The sequence below is a fragment of the Charadrius vociferus genome, unplaced genomic scaffold (genome assembly GCF_000708025.1).
Source record: "Charadrius vociferus isolate BGI_N301 unplaced genomic scaffold, ASM70802v2 scaffold190, whole genome shotgun sequence".
Classification (NCBI taxonomy): domain Eukaryota; kingdom Metazoa; phylum Chordata; class Aves; order Charadriiformes; family Charadriidae; genus Charadrius; species Charadrius vociferus.
Genome location: NW_009646608.1, coordinates 1,155,544 through 1,172,045, shown reverse-complemented (window position 1 = coordinate 1,172,045; position 16,502 = coordinate 1,155,544). Strand labels below are relative to the sequence as shown.

At 43.7% G+C, this 16,502-nt stretch overlaps 1 protein-coding gene across 1 annotated transcript in view; it reads left to right on the top strand.

Annotated features, from left to right (window-relative positions):
* RAB11A (RAB11A, member RAS oncogene family) overlaps positions 1-14,703 on the top strand; it is a 20,010-nt gene extending 5,307 nt beyond the window's left edge. Inside the window, exons 2-5 of the mRNA XM_009886834.1 lie at positions 4,608-4,797; positions 5,754-5,947; positions 6,934-7,014; positions 13,968-14,703. Coding sequence (XP_009885136.1) covers positions 4,608-4,797; positions 5,754-5,947; positions 6,934-7,014; positions 13,968-14,107 — 605 coding nt within the window. The 3' untranslated portion in view covers positions 14,108-14,703. The remainder of the gene's footprint in view (positions 1-4,607; positions 4,798-5,753; positions 5,948-6,933; positions 7,015-13,967) is intronic.
* Positions 14,704-16,502: the final 1,799 nt, after the last annotated feature.

The window sequence follows — 16,502 nt, the reverse complement described above, 5'->3', positions numbered from 1 at the left end:
GGTTGCATGACATCTATTGGCTTTTACAACAGTAGCAAGCCCTGTGCCTTCACTGTGTTAGATGTGGAGGCATTTTTGTGCTGTAATAAACCTTCTGGCTCAGCCATTTTACTACAGAGGAATTTGGAGTCCTAGTGCTCTGTTACATGTTGCATGTACAGGTAACGAATGACTCCTACCCCAAAGTGCCTTTGAGATGCCAGTTTGCTTTGTGATGGAGAATGGGTGAATAAAACAGGGCACAGGTGAGGAGGGGGATTGGTACAAGACATGATTGCGTTAGGTTTATCTCCAGCTACCTACAAGGTGTAGAATCAAGTTGTCTTACTCACATTTCCTTTAAACTCCAACTGAAGTGGGCCGCAGAGGTGTTCATCAGAAGGTTCTTTGAGGGCTCATGAAGATGTGGCCAGGCTCTTTCTTTATATGCCTCTTAACAGCAGAGCTCAATGCAGAGATGAGTGTTTTCAGACACTGTAATCCCTTAGTGATGGTGTACGTGTTTTAAATTGTGGAATATGTGACTTGTGTAATAACTTTTACCATAGACAATACAAGCTAGGGGTGGTGGACTTTCTATTTTCAACCTGATTATGTTGTCAATAACACATTTAATGAGATAATTAAAGTATTTTCTGAACGTTTCCACTAAGAGGTTTAACAAATGAAAATTGGGTGAGTGAGCTAGAATGCTGGTGAAAAATTAATAATCCTTTCTTGATGTAGTTCTCGAAATTGCTTTTCCTGCAACTTAGGAAATTGAATTCTTGTTTTGGTCTTCTACAGAAATAAAACTGGAATCACAGAATGAAGTCCACAGTAGTGTGGACTTCAAACTCATTTTTATTTCTTTTTTTTTTCCTTTTTCTTCTTCCCCCTTCCTCTCCCACCCCCCAAATGCTTGTCTTAAACCCTTGGGGTGGTAATGCTCTAGATAATCATATGCATTGGTTTAAAGCATGTGGTTGCAAGTATTGAACTGGCACATCACTAAACCAGTAAGAATGACCTGCCTTGTAGTAGTCACCTGGGGCAGGGAGATCACTTTCATGACTTTCAGGATGTGCCAATACAAGTCTCACTTGATTGTGAAGCTTCCTCAGATGCTGCTCTTGTAAGTGCTGGTCCGAAGAAGGATATTGATGGAGGTTTTCAAGAACAGGTCTTGTAGCTGAACTTGCTTAAATGTTTCCTCCAGACATTCCTTCTTCCAGTGCTGATGTAGTAATTTGCTGATGATGTGAAGTTGGGTGGTACAGGAGAAAGTCAGAGCACAGCACTGAGAGGTCTGTGTGCTGATGAGGACTGCAGTCCTCCAAATGGGGTGTTGCTCAGAATGTAAGGTTTTATGCCTGGGGACTCAGGAATTTGGTAAAGTAAGAGCTTGCCAACTAAAAGCTAGAACAATTAGGTCTGACTGCAGGCAGGCTGAGCCGTCAAGGTCAGGAAAAGATAATTCCAGCTCAAGGTGTGCCTAATAGAGATGGAAATATTAACGTCCCTGTATATGTGACAGGGAGATCTCACCTAGAATGATGTGTGCGGTTCTTCTCACTGCATGGAAAAGAAATTGAAAAAACTCACAGGGAAGTTGTTTGGGGAAATGGATAGTCTGTTTATAAGGAAACCTTTGAGAGATTGGCTTATTTAGCTAGTAGAAGAAAGCTGAGAGAAGATGTGGTTGCTTTCTGTAAATACCCCAGCATAAACACCACTGGGAGAAGAAACTAATAAGCTAATGGACAATGCTGGCACATGAACACCACCATCAGCTGACCACTAATTTCTTCTGGAAATTAGAAGGCAATTTCTAACCATTAGGAGTGAGTTTCTGGAAGAAAGGCCCAATAGAAGTGTGTGTGCAGGAACAATTAGCTTTAACGTGGAACTAGATAACGTCATTTCCCTCCCAGAAACTGTTTGCCTGGGATAGTTAGAATGGGACTCAGGCATCCAGGGTCATTCCCACTGTATTTCTATGCTAAGAATATAATACATGGGAACATTGTGTAGTATAAAATATCAAAATGAGTTGGTTTGATAAAGAAAGCAAAATTAAAACTAAACTAATAATACAGTCTGAGTGGCTGTTAAAGTTGTTTCAGTTCATAATTGTATTCAAAGAGTGATACTTGCTCAGACTGGCAGAAATGCAGAAAGTGTGAGGAGTCTTAGGCGCCTGCTGACACTGCAAGCTGGTCTTGTGTCCCTGTTCAGGAGTAGCTGCAATAGCCCAATTAAGTAGAGGAAATAGCTGACTTCAAGGAGGAAAGTCTAATATTTTCCCCTTTTAATTGGAACGTATTAATCTGGTACTGGAAACCATTCAGAACATAAGCATCATGGGATTCAGACAAGGTAAGGAGAAAAACTTGGCAGAGGAATTAAAATGATCAGTCTGTTATTTAATGACTTAAAGCTCTGCTTTGAAATATGCACTGAACAACATAAAAATATGTTTTGAGGGGAATACTTAAAAGGTATATGATGCATCCTGTTGAGAAAAGGAAATTATGTGTGTAGATTGGTTTCCTTGTATGGAGAAGTTTTCAGCAGCTGCCAAAGCTAATGCTGGGTGATAGCAGGACTGAGGTGTGTGAAGGCAGCTGACAACTTTTGCCACCTAGGAACTTGTTGTTTGTAACCATCCCAGTGAATACAGACATGATGTCATCTAAAACTGTGGCCCAAACCTGTCAAAATAGTATTGAACAACTTATTTGCCAATGAAAGAGGAAAGCTATGGCAGTTTGCCAGGTGGTGATGACGCAATTGGGTGCCCTGTCCCCTACACTAAGTTTATTACGCTTTAGCATCTTTTGTGCCAGCCAAAGCTGTTCAGCTGTGTCAGGGCAGCTGACGCTGAGCAGAGCTGACCTGTCACGTAGAAAAGCAGAATCCTATTTGCATTCAGCATACGTGCTTGCCACCTACCTGCACTTGTGATCTTCATAAACAGAAGTGGTTAACAGAGACACTCTGTGCTTTATGCAACTTCTGTAGCTTGGCTGGCTGCGTGCTGAGTCAGCTGGCAGAGGAAGCTGGAAAGATGTTTATTTTGATGAAGTATTCTCTACAAGGCCATGTTTGAAGCTAGCATTTGCTGCAATTTTCATTTTATGGAGAGTCTTTAAAAGGTGCTTCTCTGCCCTTACAGTCAGAGAAAATCCCATTTGTCAGAGTTGTTTTGCATTATTTAAATAGAAGATGGTGTTCAGAGGGCTGCTGTGTGGCGCAGCAGCAGATGGGAGTATTTGCGCTGCTAGGGTAAGACTCGGGGGGGTGGGGGGTGTCTCATGTGACTGAAGTGTGTTTGGTGCACTCATTTCTCTGTTGTACCACACAGGATCTGTAACACTGTTGCAGTGTCTTAACTGGTAAATGATGTATGTTACTGAGCAAGTATTGCTGTTTTTTCAAACCAAGCGTAGCCACAGCGTATTTTTTTTGTCACTCGAGTGTGTGCTCTTTTGCTTTGACTGGCCTTGATTCAGTGCTGAACTTTAAGGTTATTAGTCATTCTTCTCAAGGATCTTACTTGTCCGCTCTTTTCTTCCATTTCCTCCTGTTGCCAGTTCAGTACCTTATCTTCATTAAGGGCATAAGATCGTTTTGAGAGTCTCCTGTTGGTGTGACTCAGGGATGTCAATGTGTTTTGTCCCGTGACGTGCATCTTGGTAGTGAGTTCTAAGTTACACTTAAACTTGCACCTTTAAACTCAGCATTACAGGATATTGCAGCGAATCCTCGTGACACTTTTCTTCCTGTAGGAACTGGACTTTAAACCCTCTGTCAATCTCTTGTCAAGCACAGCCGAATCCTTCCAATTAGTTTCCTTGGCACTGGTGCTGTGATGAGTCAAGCTGAGCCAGGAAAGGGGGAGTGGATGGTGGTTCTAATTCTGAGGCCCAGCAATACCCTTGCAGCATTTTACAGCAGTTTCGGGCTCTGGCTTAAAGCGGCCAGGAGTCACAGCAGTAGTGAGGGACTGCAGAAGAGCAGAGTGCTAACATTTTAAAACTGTCCATCGGGGTGATGGTGGTCTTGTGGGTTTTTGGGGGGTTTGGTGGTACTTTGTTCATTCACAAATTTTTCTGCCCCAGTGGGGAACCTCTCTTCTGCAAAGGTAGGAAAAGTGTAAAATGCAGGCAGAGTCTACTGCCTGCCCTGCATTTTGGACTTCTTCAACAAAACAGATTTCTGTTGGGCAGTGTGTTTTTTTGTTTGGGGTTTTTTTTTGGTGTTTTTTTTTTAGTTCTAGCGTTGTTACAAAGATGTAAAATCCAAACTGTCCCTGACTGACTTTTGCAGTGACAGCCATGTATGCTCTTCCTGGAGAAGGAAAGTTCTTCCATGTTGAGCAAAAGAGACTGAAGTGTAACAAGTAAAAGTTGAGTCTAATGTCTGTTCAAAATGTTAGTGAATATGGCAGCTCTGGTTCTCTAGAAATGTCAACACTTGTACAGACCCATGACAAGGGTGGTGGTTTTGCCGTTCTTTTCCTTCAGTCTTCATTCTGGAAAATAAATGTTTATTTCAGGTGATTGTCAATGTATTGTCTACTTCTGGAATCTGATTATTGTATCATTTTTGTCTTGTAGTTGTACTTATTGGAGACTCTGGAGTAGGCAAGAGTAACCTTCTGTCTCGATTCACTCGCAATGAGTTTAACTTGGAAAGCAAAAGCACCATTGGAGTAGAGTTTGCAACAAGGAGCATTCAAGTTGATGGGAAGACAATAAAGGCTCAGATATGGGACACAGCAGGGCAGGAGCGATACCGAGCTATAACATCAGCGTAAGTGATAGCTTGTATGGCTGAAGAGAAACTTGCTGAGGAGGGTCATTTTGGGCCCTTCTGATTCCTCAGAAACTGCAAACAGGGGGTGTTTGTATTTTATCGTGTAATACTGCAACCTATGGGGGAAGGAAGCTTAAATATTCAGTCCAGAAACTTGATAGAGTGTGTCCCTGCACAAACTGATTTACTTCCCAGTGCTCCCATGTGTAACTAGAGGCGTTTCAAGCCTGGAAGGTAAGAGCTTTGAGAGACTCATTTCAATGCAAGCGATTGATAAAGTAATATCAGTGTTCATGGAGGTTTTATCAGTGGTAACCTAAGACCAGAAACCCTCCCGTAGCAGTAAAGAAAGACTGCTCACTTTGCTTGCTTATTTAATTGGAAAAAAATAGCATAGCAAAAGCTGGATTTAAGTAAAGTTGGAGGTAATTGTAGGGTGAGAGAACACAGCCTGTTTCTTTTTGAATGCATTACTGTGCCTCTCTCTGGTCTGAAAGGGGACCGACTGTGGCCTTTTCTAAAGGAATAGATCAGGTTGACATTTTCATGATCCAGTGAGTCATTCTAAAGTCTCTCTATCACTATGGGCTGTGCCCGTACTGCACCCACAGTGATGGGTGGGGGCGACTTTTTAGGAGTGGATCTGAGGTTGAAGGTGACAGTACCTCCGCACAGATTCCAGAGCTTCATTTTTGGGATGCAGGGTTCTCCCCACAAGCATGGGGCTTGGGTTACCCCCTACACTCTGAGCTGCCATGACTGCTTTGGTGGTCCTGTGGCGTAAGCCTAGTCTGGATGCTCTATTTCACTGCTTCAAGTCCCACGTAGCCTGCTTCTGGATATTTTTTTGTATAGGTGTCTTAGTAATAGCTATTTCCCATTATTGCATAGTAACTTGTCACTTGTAATCATAGTGTTTCTTGCTGGTTCTCTAACATGTCTCTTCACCACAGGTACTATCGTGGAGCTGTAGGGGCATTATTGGTGTATGACATTGCTAAGCACCTTACTTACGAGAATGTAGAGCGATGGTTGAAAGAGCTGAGAGATCATGCTGACAGCAATATTGTGATCATGCTTGTGGGAAACAAGAGTGACTTACGCCACCTGAGAGCAGTACCTACAGATGAAGCCAGAGCTTTTGCAGGTTGGTGAACTCAAAATAATTTCCTAATGCTAATTGTCTGGGGATCTGCCTACCTGGTCTTTGATATGCAGGTGTGCTGGTAGGAGGAAAAAGAGTGCTGCTGGTGATGTTCCTCAGTGTCACATACTGGTGTTTCCCTCTTTTTTTTTAATTTGGTCAAAAAGGAAGCCTTGTAGAACAATGCATGCTGATGTGGTTTCAAGAAAATTGAAAGTTTTAAACCAGATTTATTCTCTTGCCTATGCATTGCTTTTCTTGCAGAAACTGTGCCTATGGCTTAAGGTTTGCATTTCTTGTATGGTGGTAGCGTTGCACCTGTATATTGCCTTCTTTGTACCAGCGGATCTGGATCACTATGCAGATGCCGATGGCTGAACAGACTTTCATTAAACTGGCTTTCTGACTCCTGTTACATAATTAAGTTCTGTGAAAAATAATTCTAGTTTCTGTAAATCTTGCCTTGTTTTAGGCAAGTCTGTTTCATCCAGGAGTGTAGATGGGTTTCTTACATTAAGGCTTGCTGAAGCTGCATTTGCAGAATTTATGGCCAGTGAGGATCCCTGCCTGCAGGTGGAGGACTGTCATTCCCCAATAGGGCCAGCTCTGTTAAATAAGCTGCCATGTCATACCAGCAGGTGGGAGGTGGAGAAACTTGATGAGGTTAAAGAAAATCCAGGAAGCTTCCTCACACAATTTTTGAAAGTGCAACAAATTCTCACTCTCAGTGATGCAGGAAGATGTGCCTAAAAGTACAGCACTGGACTGATCCCTGTGCTTGGGGATTAGTGTAAATTCTAATGTTGGAGTTCGACGGTGTTGCTTTCAGATCACGTAAGGGGGAAAAACCCCACAACTTCTTATAATTTTTCTTTATACCTGTGCGTCTCATCGGGAACACCACAAATATAATCTGGTAGAGAAGTTCTTCCAGATGGGAGGCAGATATGTGAGGTACCCCTCTAATTATAGTATTTCTGTCCACACAGAGAAGAATGGTTTGTCATTTATCGAGACATCTGCTTTAGACTCAACAAATGTGGAAGCAGCTTTCCAGACTATTCTGACAGGTGAGTCATCTAGTGCTTTGTCTTTCAAGGGAGAAGGGCAGAAGGCTGCTCAGATATGATGCAAATAGGCATTTCTTTGCCTATAAAGTGTTTAAAATGTTGCTATTTATCATTCTTCACAGCCATAAGATTTGGAGTCCAGTTTTGAAGTGTCACAGTTGAAAGGCCAGCCTTGAACCCAGGAATGAATCCTTCTCCACTTTGATCTGCCCCAGGTTTCTAGTCAGCCTAGTTTAGGTTTCAGTTTCCCATTTGTGTATAGTATAGGGAGTGTCCGTGGGAGAGAATTGTCTCATGCAAGCATCAAGTTAAAATAGCCATTGTTTATCAGAGGAGAAGTCAATCTAGTTTGTTTCCATCTTTAATGGTCACCACAGCAGTTGCCAAGGGAAAAGGGATGAAAGAGTAAAAATCCTTCCTTTGAACAGTACTGGTAGTCTGAAATGCAGTGACTCCTGAGCTGCTGCGTGGTCACCGTCATTGCATTTAATAGTCCTGGCTGAACTTTTGGCCTCTATAACATGTGATGGCAGTGAGTACTGTTTTTTATGCTCTGTGGATAAAGTACTTGCTTTTTGTTTAAACCCCTTTTTAGATAGGCAAAACTTGTTAATAGTATGAGACCTTCAACTACAGCTATGTGGGGGACCATAACATAACCATGGCTTGTAAAAGATAGGGAAGGAATTCACAAATTGGTGTGGAAATCACTAGCTGTCATGGGACTTTTGTATTGCTGCGTACCTTGTCAGCTGTAGGCAGGGCATAGTGGGACGACAGTGGCGTGTGTGACTTTTGAGCTTTTGTCATTCCCAGCTTTGGCAAAAGCCTTTCCAAATCTCTAGTCTGGGTCTTCAAAACATCTGAGAGACTCCTCTGTTTTCATATGTCTCTCTGTTCTAGATGTGCCAGGGAGTCTGTCTGTTTTCTCTGAGTGCCTCCAACATATTTCCTGGTTGCAAATTTAAACTCTCTCCTTCCCAATGTAGCATGTGCCAGGCTACATGATCTGCTTGGTATGAGCAGTGGCCCCACTTTTAAAATATGTGTCTCTATTAATCAGATCTCATTGCTGTGATGTTGTCACCTAGTTAGTTTTGAATTTTTTTTTTCTTTGCCAGCTAATTTAGTCATTCTTTTAAAAATGCACCAAAAAGGACTTATTAGCCGTACTGGAACATGTAGGTGAAGAGGCAGCTAGGAACTTATTTACTGTTATAAAACTATAAATTATGTAGCATTTTCTTGAGTTGCTTGAAATGCTTTATGAACACCCTAGCAGTGAAGAGAGAGAGTTGTTGGCCTGCTGGAGTATTATCTGCCTCTGTCCATCTGTTTCTTTTCTTATCCTTAGTTGTAAGAGGCCTCTGATATGTTCTGTTGTGTGTTTTTCACAGTGGATTTCTAAGCAGTAGTGCTCCTGTCCATATACTAGCAAAAAAGTGTGTCAGTGTTAGATGAATCAACAGCGTGTAGGGACGCTTGTCCTCTCGCAGCTTCATGCAATGCTGGGACTAGAACTTGAGTTCATTTCCTCTTCAGCTGAAACATTTGGTTCCCTTTTAACTTCAGTGTAGTCATTTGGTTGTAATTCAACCTTGTACAAGTTAAAAAAAGAGAGAAGTTGTGTTAGCTTGTACGTTTACTCCCTACGTGACTAACTACTAACGCCATTGGAGGGTAGATGGCTAAGGAGTGGCTGAATGCGATGGTATCTGGGATGCCTGCTGGATTTCCTGTTTTCTTCACCTATTTAAAGACAGTCCTGTCAAAAATGCCCATAAATATGGACATGGATTTTTTAGGAGAAAGACTTTTTTGTTGCTTACTTGTAACTGCTAAAACCTGAAACTTCTTCCTTTATGCACGTGTCCTTGGTAGCCTCTCTCCTCTCAGGAGCACCTAGCCTGAACTTTGAGGTCAGGTTCTGGCAAAATGTGCTGTGTGTAACGTAGAACAGCCTTGCTGCCTGTGCGTTCAGTGTTCAGAGGAGATGAGGTCTCTCAGATGATGAAGATTAGTTAATTAACTTTCATACTCATTCACCACCAGCACTAATAAAACAGAACTGGAAATATATCAGACATTGTTTATCCCCTCCCAAGATGGCTGTCAGAGCCAATATAAACTGGTCACCTAATTGCCCCCATCTCCTGTTGGACTGTTCTGGTCTCTAACAGTGATGGCTGAAGAGTGGAAAGTTTCCTGCATGCCCTGGGCTGCTGGCTTATTTCCACAGAGCTGTGTGACGCTCAGATGATATACTGCTGTTGCCATGGGGAAGCAGTTCACCTCTTGGGCACAGACTAGATTGTTTCTTTATCTCTCCTCTCATGCTTCCAACAGTGTCTTTTATTCCAGAAGTTATTTTGGATTCTAATTCTCAGAGGTTTTATTTTTATTTTTTTTTCTGGTTTAACTTTTCTGTGAGGGAGAGCAGTCTGTAATGGGAAAACAAGCGATTAAAACTTGCCCTCGGTGGACTCTGACAGATTGTTGAGGCTGTTGCTTTTCCACAAACTTCAATGTTCCCTGCGTGTTGCTCTGACAGTGTTTTGGGTAAAGAGCTCTTGGGTATGCGGACAGGATCCTTGTTCAGGAGGGCTTGGTTCAACTGTGCTGGAAGAAACACTTCTGCTGATTAGTGGGCATGTGGCTCACTCCAGACAGGAGCTCCTGTTTCAGGGAGATAAAGATGAAGTAAATAATGCATTAGCAGCAGGTTGGCTCCATCTCGGCTGTGACTGGCATGCTAAGGACGCATGTTCTGCCAATAAACTTCTCGATAACACTTCACAGCTGGCTCTTTCTGTTAATGATTTGCTTTGAAGGAAAGAGGGGAGCAGTCATCTGAGGAATGTGGTTTTCAGACTGACCCTGCAGAATCATGGATAGTCTGTATTTGGCAAGGCTGCCTCCAAGCATAGTGCCTGCGGGTGGAATGCTCACAGTCCTTTGAAGAAGGAAGCTGGTAAAGCCAACAGGCTTTGCCACAGGCTGCGAGCGGAGGTGGCTGACAGAAGGGGCACGGCATGCTGCTGCACCAGCTCTGCTAGTATTTGCAGTGCTGGGAACTGCACCGCGGAGACATCCCAGGCTGCAGTTGATGCTTTTCACACAGCTGCTTAGATCTCTCCTGAACAGGGTGTCACAACCAAGGTCTGTAGCAAAACTCCTTCCTTTCTTCTCCAGCCCTACTGAAGCTGGTCTGGTTGGGACAGCGATGGAAACTTGTAAGAGTACTTTCCTTGGAGTTGTAGCAGGGTCTTTGTTAAGCTTAACCACGCCTAGATTCTCAGATTAAGCCACTTTGAATAGATGGCTTTAGGCATGGGAAATAGGAATCCATTATAGTTAGCACAGCCCAAGTAGGTATGTGATCTGCTGTTACAGGTGGAAGAAGAGGGGGGAAGATTTTCTTTCCTCTTTGTGTATTATAGAGGACTTTTAGAGGGGGTGTATATCTTAAATCTAGTGGGCTTCCTGTCCTGCTGTGGATTCCAGATGAGGTTTTGGGGACGTTTTCCTTCTGTGGCTTAGAGTTATGGTCCCTATCCAAATTCTTCTATTGCAAGATGTCTAGACTTCAAGGGCTGATTGTTGTGCACAACAAAGCCGCTTTGTATCATCTGGCAAATAGGAGAGACTGGTATTATAATCCTCGCCACTCTGAGCATTCACAGCAGGATAAAGCATCCTTAAAGTAAACTGGTCTGCCCCTGTTCCCTGCCCGGCTCTATGCTATCTCTGTTCCTGTACTGCATTCTGCTGTGGTTTCATCTCTAAGGAATCCCATCTCCAAGGAAACAACATCACAGAGCATTAACGTCAAAAAATGTAGGGATTTCCTCTTTTGTTAGCTCTGTACACCTGAAAATGAACGAAACACTAGTGCAGGCTGAGCAGACACGGACTGGACAAGCTCCTCCTAGGCAGCAGTGTCACTTTTTCCCAGCCCTCTTACAGTGCAAGGCCTGTCTCGCACAGTTAGTAATTATGCAGTGATGCATTCTGCTGTGTGTGCTCTTAATAAGGTCTCATTCAGTTACTGAGCAGAGCATAAAGTGTAGTGTCTTCATTAAAAAGCGCATGTCTTCATCAGCCTGGCATTCCTCAGTGCAGACCAGTTTCAGTGTAGGCTTTGCCGCTGGGCATTTTGCCCCAGTGAGAGCAGGTTTAAGCTGTTCCCACCTCTCCTTTCACACCAGCACAGCTGTGTGTGGTGGAAGAGTGTACAGCTGATCCAGGGAAAGGCAGGTTTTAGCCGTTTAGGCTTTCATCTTAGGACAGTATGCTGTGGCTGCTCAAAGGTTTGCACTACAGAGGAGGGAGAAGCAGTAGTGAGCAACGACTTTGGGGCTGCTGCAAGCTGATTCAAGCAGCACAGCTGCTAAATGTCCTTGCAGGACTGCTGGGGAGGCTGTGGAAGCGGGGTTCATGGAAATATGTTCCCAGAGACAGAAGGGATAGACTCTTTATCAGCAATCAGCGCTGTTAAGATTGTTGTTAAGGCTTCAGGGCTGTTTGCTGAAGATCTTTGCTGTAAGATGAGGGTGTGATACAGAGGGCACCCTGGCTGCCAGTCCTTACTTGGTGGTGGAAGTGTGTGACAGCTCATGTTAGGGACTAGTATGAACTTGTTTGGGAAAACTGAGAATTGTTGCTGCCGTAGGTGCTACTAGAGAGTTTCCAGTAATGAAGGTGGCAACGGCCTTCGCCTGTTGAGTAGGAAGGGGCAGCGTTCTGCGCCTGAGGTAACCTGTCTGTCTGCGCTGGGGCAGGGTGGTGGAGCAGGAGAATGCAGAGTAGCGCTCTTCCAGCTGCGCTCCTCCTGCCGCACACAGGCACTCTGCTGAACACTGAGTGGCCTGTCACAGTGCGGGCCTGATCTGTATCTGCAGCTTCCCACATGCGGTTGCTGGTAGTTTTAGAGGTCTGGTTTCATGGGATTCATTTGACTTGTGAAGTTGCTTATGTGTAAGACTGTTGGAAAGAAGAGTGAACTCCAGAGAAAGGGAGAAATCAGAAAATCCTTTTTCATGTGCAGCTCTTGTTTGGTTGCCTCAGTGACTTCATCGGTAACTGAATGTGTATGTGAAATCCATTTTTCTGAACACTTTATCCCTATCTGAGCTGCCCAACAGGCAGATTCTTTCAAAGCCCCACTTGCAAAGGTTAACATTACTTGTACATTCCACAGATAAAGCACAGCATCTACACGAGAGATTTTTATTTTGCCAGCAGTCCCATGGATGTGTGCAGCCCTGCTTTTAATTGTCCTGGGGAGCACTCAGCCTCTGTTTGTGTTGGCAGCTTAAATCAGTGCAGGCTTGTTGCATCAAGGGCAAGGTTTTCGAGCCTTGTTTGTCACGGACCTTCTTCAGCGCTTCAATGCCGTCTCTTCCCATTGTCGTAAAAGCAGGCGCTTAGCTGTGTGATCAGCCCTTGGCAGCAGAGAGGCTTCTCTGCACAAGGTTGCTCAATTTCCAGTACTGAAATGATGTCAGGATGTGCGCTAAGCAGCAGCTCATTAAAGTTCCGAACAAAGGCTACTCGCTAATGACAAATTTCTGGTGGAAAAGACGAGTCTTGGTTTGGGGTCAGGCGAGGTGTGTGTTTGGACAGTCATTATCCAGCTGATAAGAGACTTCAGACCTCCAAAAGAACTTGGACCTTTGCTTTGGTCATCAGAGTTGTTTGCGAGCTGTGCTGTTCCCTGCTTTGCTCTGCCGGAGGAGCGAAGCGCAGATACCCTCGCCTTCTGCAGCCTGGGCTTGGGCTTATCAGAAACCTTACGGCAGGGCAGCAGGTTGGAGCGTGCAAACTGGGTGTGGGCATCGACTCCCTCTCAGGGGCTCAGCTGCTTGGCACTGCTGGTGTATTTGTCACCCGTACGCTTTTCTATCTTGAAAAGTGGAAGATGTGTTGTCATTTCAGGGTCGTCTTTTTGCTGAATCTGAAACACTTTCAAACTTTTGTTAAACTGAGTTTGAGCAACCTTTTTTTTTTTTTTTTTTTTTTTTTTTAACCTTCAATGGTTTAAAACTCAAATTTGCAAGTGAGTTCCTCATGTTCTATTTTTGGTATTGTTTATTTCCTTTCTGGAGCTGAAGTGCTACACATGCCGTGCTCTTTCTTCTGCACAGCTGAAATAAGTTCTCTCCTACATACTGTGAGTGTATGTACAGTGCGCACCATCGGCCACTAGCAAATCCCAGGAAACTGGGCAATGCTTTCAGTGCAGGTGCGCAGCATTCCCCACTTGGCAGCGTGCGGGGAAAGGCACAGGAGTTTAACCCATGCTCTCTGATTTATGCTGGAATTTCTTCATCTGGAGTCCCTATTTCTTCTCTGTAGTTTTGAAGTTCAGCTGCACTAACATAGCAGATTTTGTAAAGGATTTGTGTTCTGCTTCAGGGCCAGAGTCTTCCCTTTTGGGCCCCAATATTCAGCCTTTTCTAAAGATATCAAACCGCTTGGACTATAGGGAAGGTATTGTAGGTGACACGCCTGCTGAGAGAGAAGAAATTGCCCTTGCAGTCCTATGAGAGAGAGAAATTTTGAGTGCTTATTTTTAATTCTTCAGTTGTCTGCAGATATATGTAACCATTGTCCTCAGCGCCTTAGGAACCATCACAAGGCATTGGTGGGGCACATAGTTTCTGGTCCCTAGCAAAAAAATTGAATTCTGTCCATTTACGAGCTCTTATCTCAAGGGGAGTAAAACACTTGTTAAAAAATTAATTTCTTTTTTCAAAAACATAAATATTTTATTTTCTGAGTAGAGAAGGCATCACAACTGAACTTCTTGTGAACCCTTCTGCTCATTACCTACGTATTTCCAAAACTGTGGAAAATCTTTTTATATTTTATGCCTGGTTTCCCCCAGACTTCACTTTCTGATGGTGTGTTGCTGGTGTACACATAATGACTAGCTCTTTCTCATCTTCCAGAGATCTATCGTATTGTTTCCCAGAAGCAAATGTCCGACAGACGTGAAAACGATATGTCTCCAAGCAACAACGTGGTTCCCATTCACGTCCCTCCAACCACTGAAAACAAACCAAAGATGCAGTGCTGTCAGAATATATAGAATTGTTCATTCTTTCCTGAAAGGCTGTGTATATTCCCCAGGTCCAAGATTTAAATATATTTGTAATTCTCGTGGTTACTTTCTTGTGTTTAGTTACTGCTTATTCCTTCTGAATTTCTCCATGTCTTAAACACTTTGATTTCAGTGTTTATAAATCTATTGCTTCTATGTGGCTGCAGTAGTTTCTCAACACAGACTTGTCGCTTTTGGTTCAGTAAATATTTGGGAACTGAACTGATCTCTTTCCAACACGATGCCCGCTAGTCAGAGCACAGACACCTTTAGTGAGCACTTGAAGACGTTATTCTGCTCCTCACAAAACAATTACTGTCAGGTTAACTAGGAAAATATCTCTGGGCGGGATTTCCTTGTCTTAAGGTGTTGTGTACTGCATCTAAAGCTTGATGAAATGCCCGTTGCTCTGAAGTGCAATTTTAATGTAAGTTAAATGTTTTTGGCTACATCTTCAGGTTGTCAAGTTAAGGATTTTTTTTTTTTTAATAGAATATTATGGGGGAGAAAAGAGAATTTCTTGTGAACAAGCAGCAGGCAGGGTTCTCGCTACCTGTGAAATGAGCTTTTGTGGTTTGGCACCTGCTGCAGAGGAGGTTGTGATGTGAGGCAGAGCCGCTGGGAGTCTGGCCAGGGGGACGCTGGTGGGACTCCGTTTGAGGTGCCTCTAGTGAAGAAAGCAAAAGCACGAGCTGCGAAACTGATGAAGGGTCACTCGAACACTGGAACTTGCAGCCTGTTTTTGCGCTGCCCGAGGCTTGGCCTCCACAGTGCTGGTGGTGTCAGGATTTGAGGATGCCTTTTTTCCTTCGTGATACACAGACTTGAAGGGTGTTCTCACGTATTCACATTATCACACTTATTAATACTTGCCACATATATTAATATAATCAAATGCCTGAGTTGACGAATCAACAACTTCCACAACCTGGTCTTAGTTCTCTGTTCTGTTTCATCTAGTATTTTTAAATTATTCCAGTGCTTTGGTATATGTTCTTTAGCAGAAACATCTGGAGTAGTTTTCTTACTGGATGCCTTCCTTCTGTGGTCTGTCGCTCAGTACGAATCATCTGTCGGATTAGCTTGTTCAGGGATACATGAACTGTGCCTTCTGTCACTGCACTCACTGCGTATCGCTCAGTACGTGCTATTCCCAAACACATCATTAATACTGAGATTTGGGGGCTCTAGGCACTGAATTTCTGCAGTATTTAAAAGAACCATTTGTTGTATAAATGCCTGCAGTTATTTATACAATTACAGGGAAGTAAATGATTGTAGGGGACGTTTCTCAAACTCTGATATGACCCACTTGGAATATTAAAATCTGGGTAGGCACTACCAGCTGCGTTCGTACCCAACCTTTCTGTCTTGCGGTGCTCATGATGTGTAAGGCACACGGAAGGCATTGCTGTAGTCGGTCACTTGGTTTTTTTAAATCCATTTCTCCTCCTAGTATTAGTTCTGAAGATGCTATTTTGATCTGTTTGTAAATTACTTTGTATTTTATGCATGTACTGTACTTTGATTTTTGTTATTTTTTTAGATTGATTTAAAATATATTCATCCATGATTCTAATAAAGAATTACAGGGGACGACTCAGTATGGTGTTGGATGCACTTTTTGGGAGAACTGGGATTTGACCAGAAGGTTTTTACTTACTGGAAGCTAGTAAGCTTCTTGGAGCAGGCTGCGAGAAGACACTGAAGTGGAAGTACCCCCAGAAAAGGAACTGAAAGGGTCGTGTAACACAGTTGCCTTCTTCACTCTTCTGCAGCTTTTTGGGGCTGCTGCAGTTCATAGCCGTGACAGTTTGGCAGCTTCAGGAAGCTTTTACGCTCTGAAGTCTGTGGGTTCGCTCTAGTTAAACCCCTGAATGGCTTTTACAAACACTCTTTTTTTTTTTTTTTTCTTTCCCCACATTGCCACCAGTAGGAATATCCTGTGGGACAGCAAACTGCTGCCTTCTACAGCAAATGATGTAAGCTTTTTGATCCCACTTTGGTGTCCTGCGGAAGAAGTGGTGTGCAGGAGCCAGAGTGCTGGTGAGCGTTGTGCGTGGTGTCCCTGGCAGCCCCCCGGCCGCTTGCTGCAGGCAGCAGCCACCCCTGAGCGCGTGGGGCAGTGCCGGTGGCTCTGGGGACAAAGGCAATTCGGGGCCGTTTAGCATTGCGTGAGGGTCTGAGGATGAGGTGTGAGACTGGGCACTTGCGTACTGTGGGAGCTGTTCTCACAGCGCTTTCTCTGGAGCATATTTTGGAATTAACCAAATTACCGGGGCAGCCAAGTGCTAAATTTGTCAACTGGAAACACAGGATGAGTTTCACTTCGCTTCAGTTTCTGATTCACGTAAGCAGGCAGCTCGACTCAGTTGTCACATCA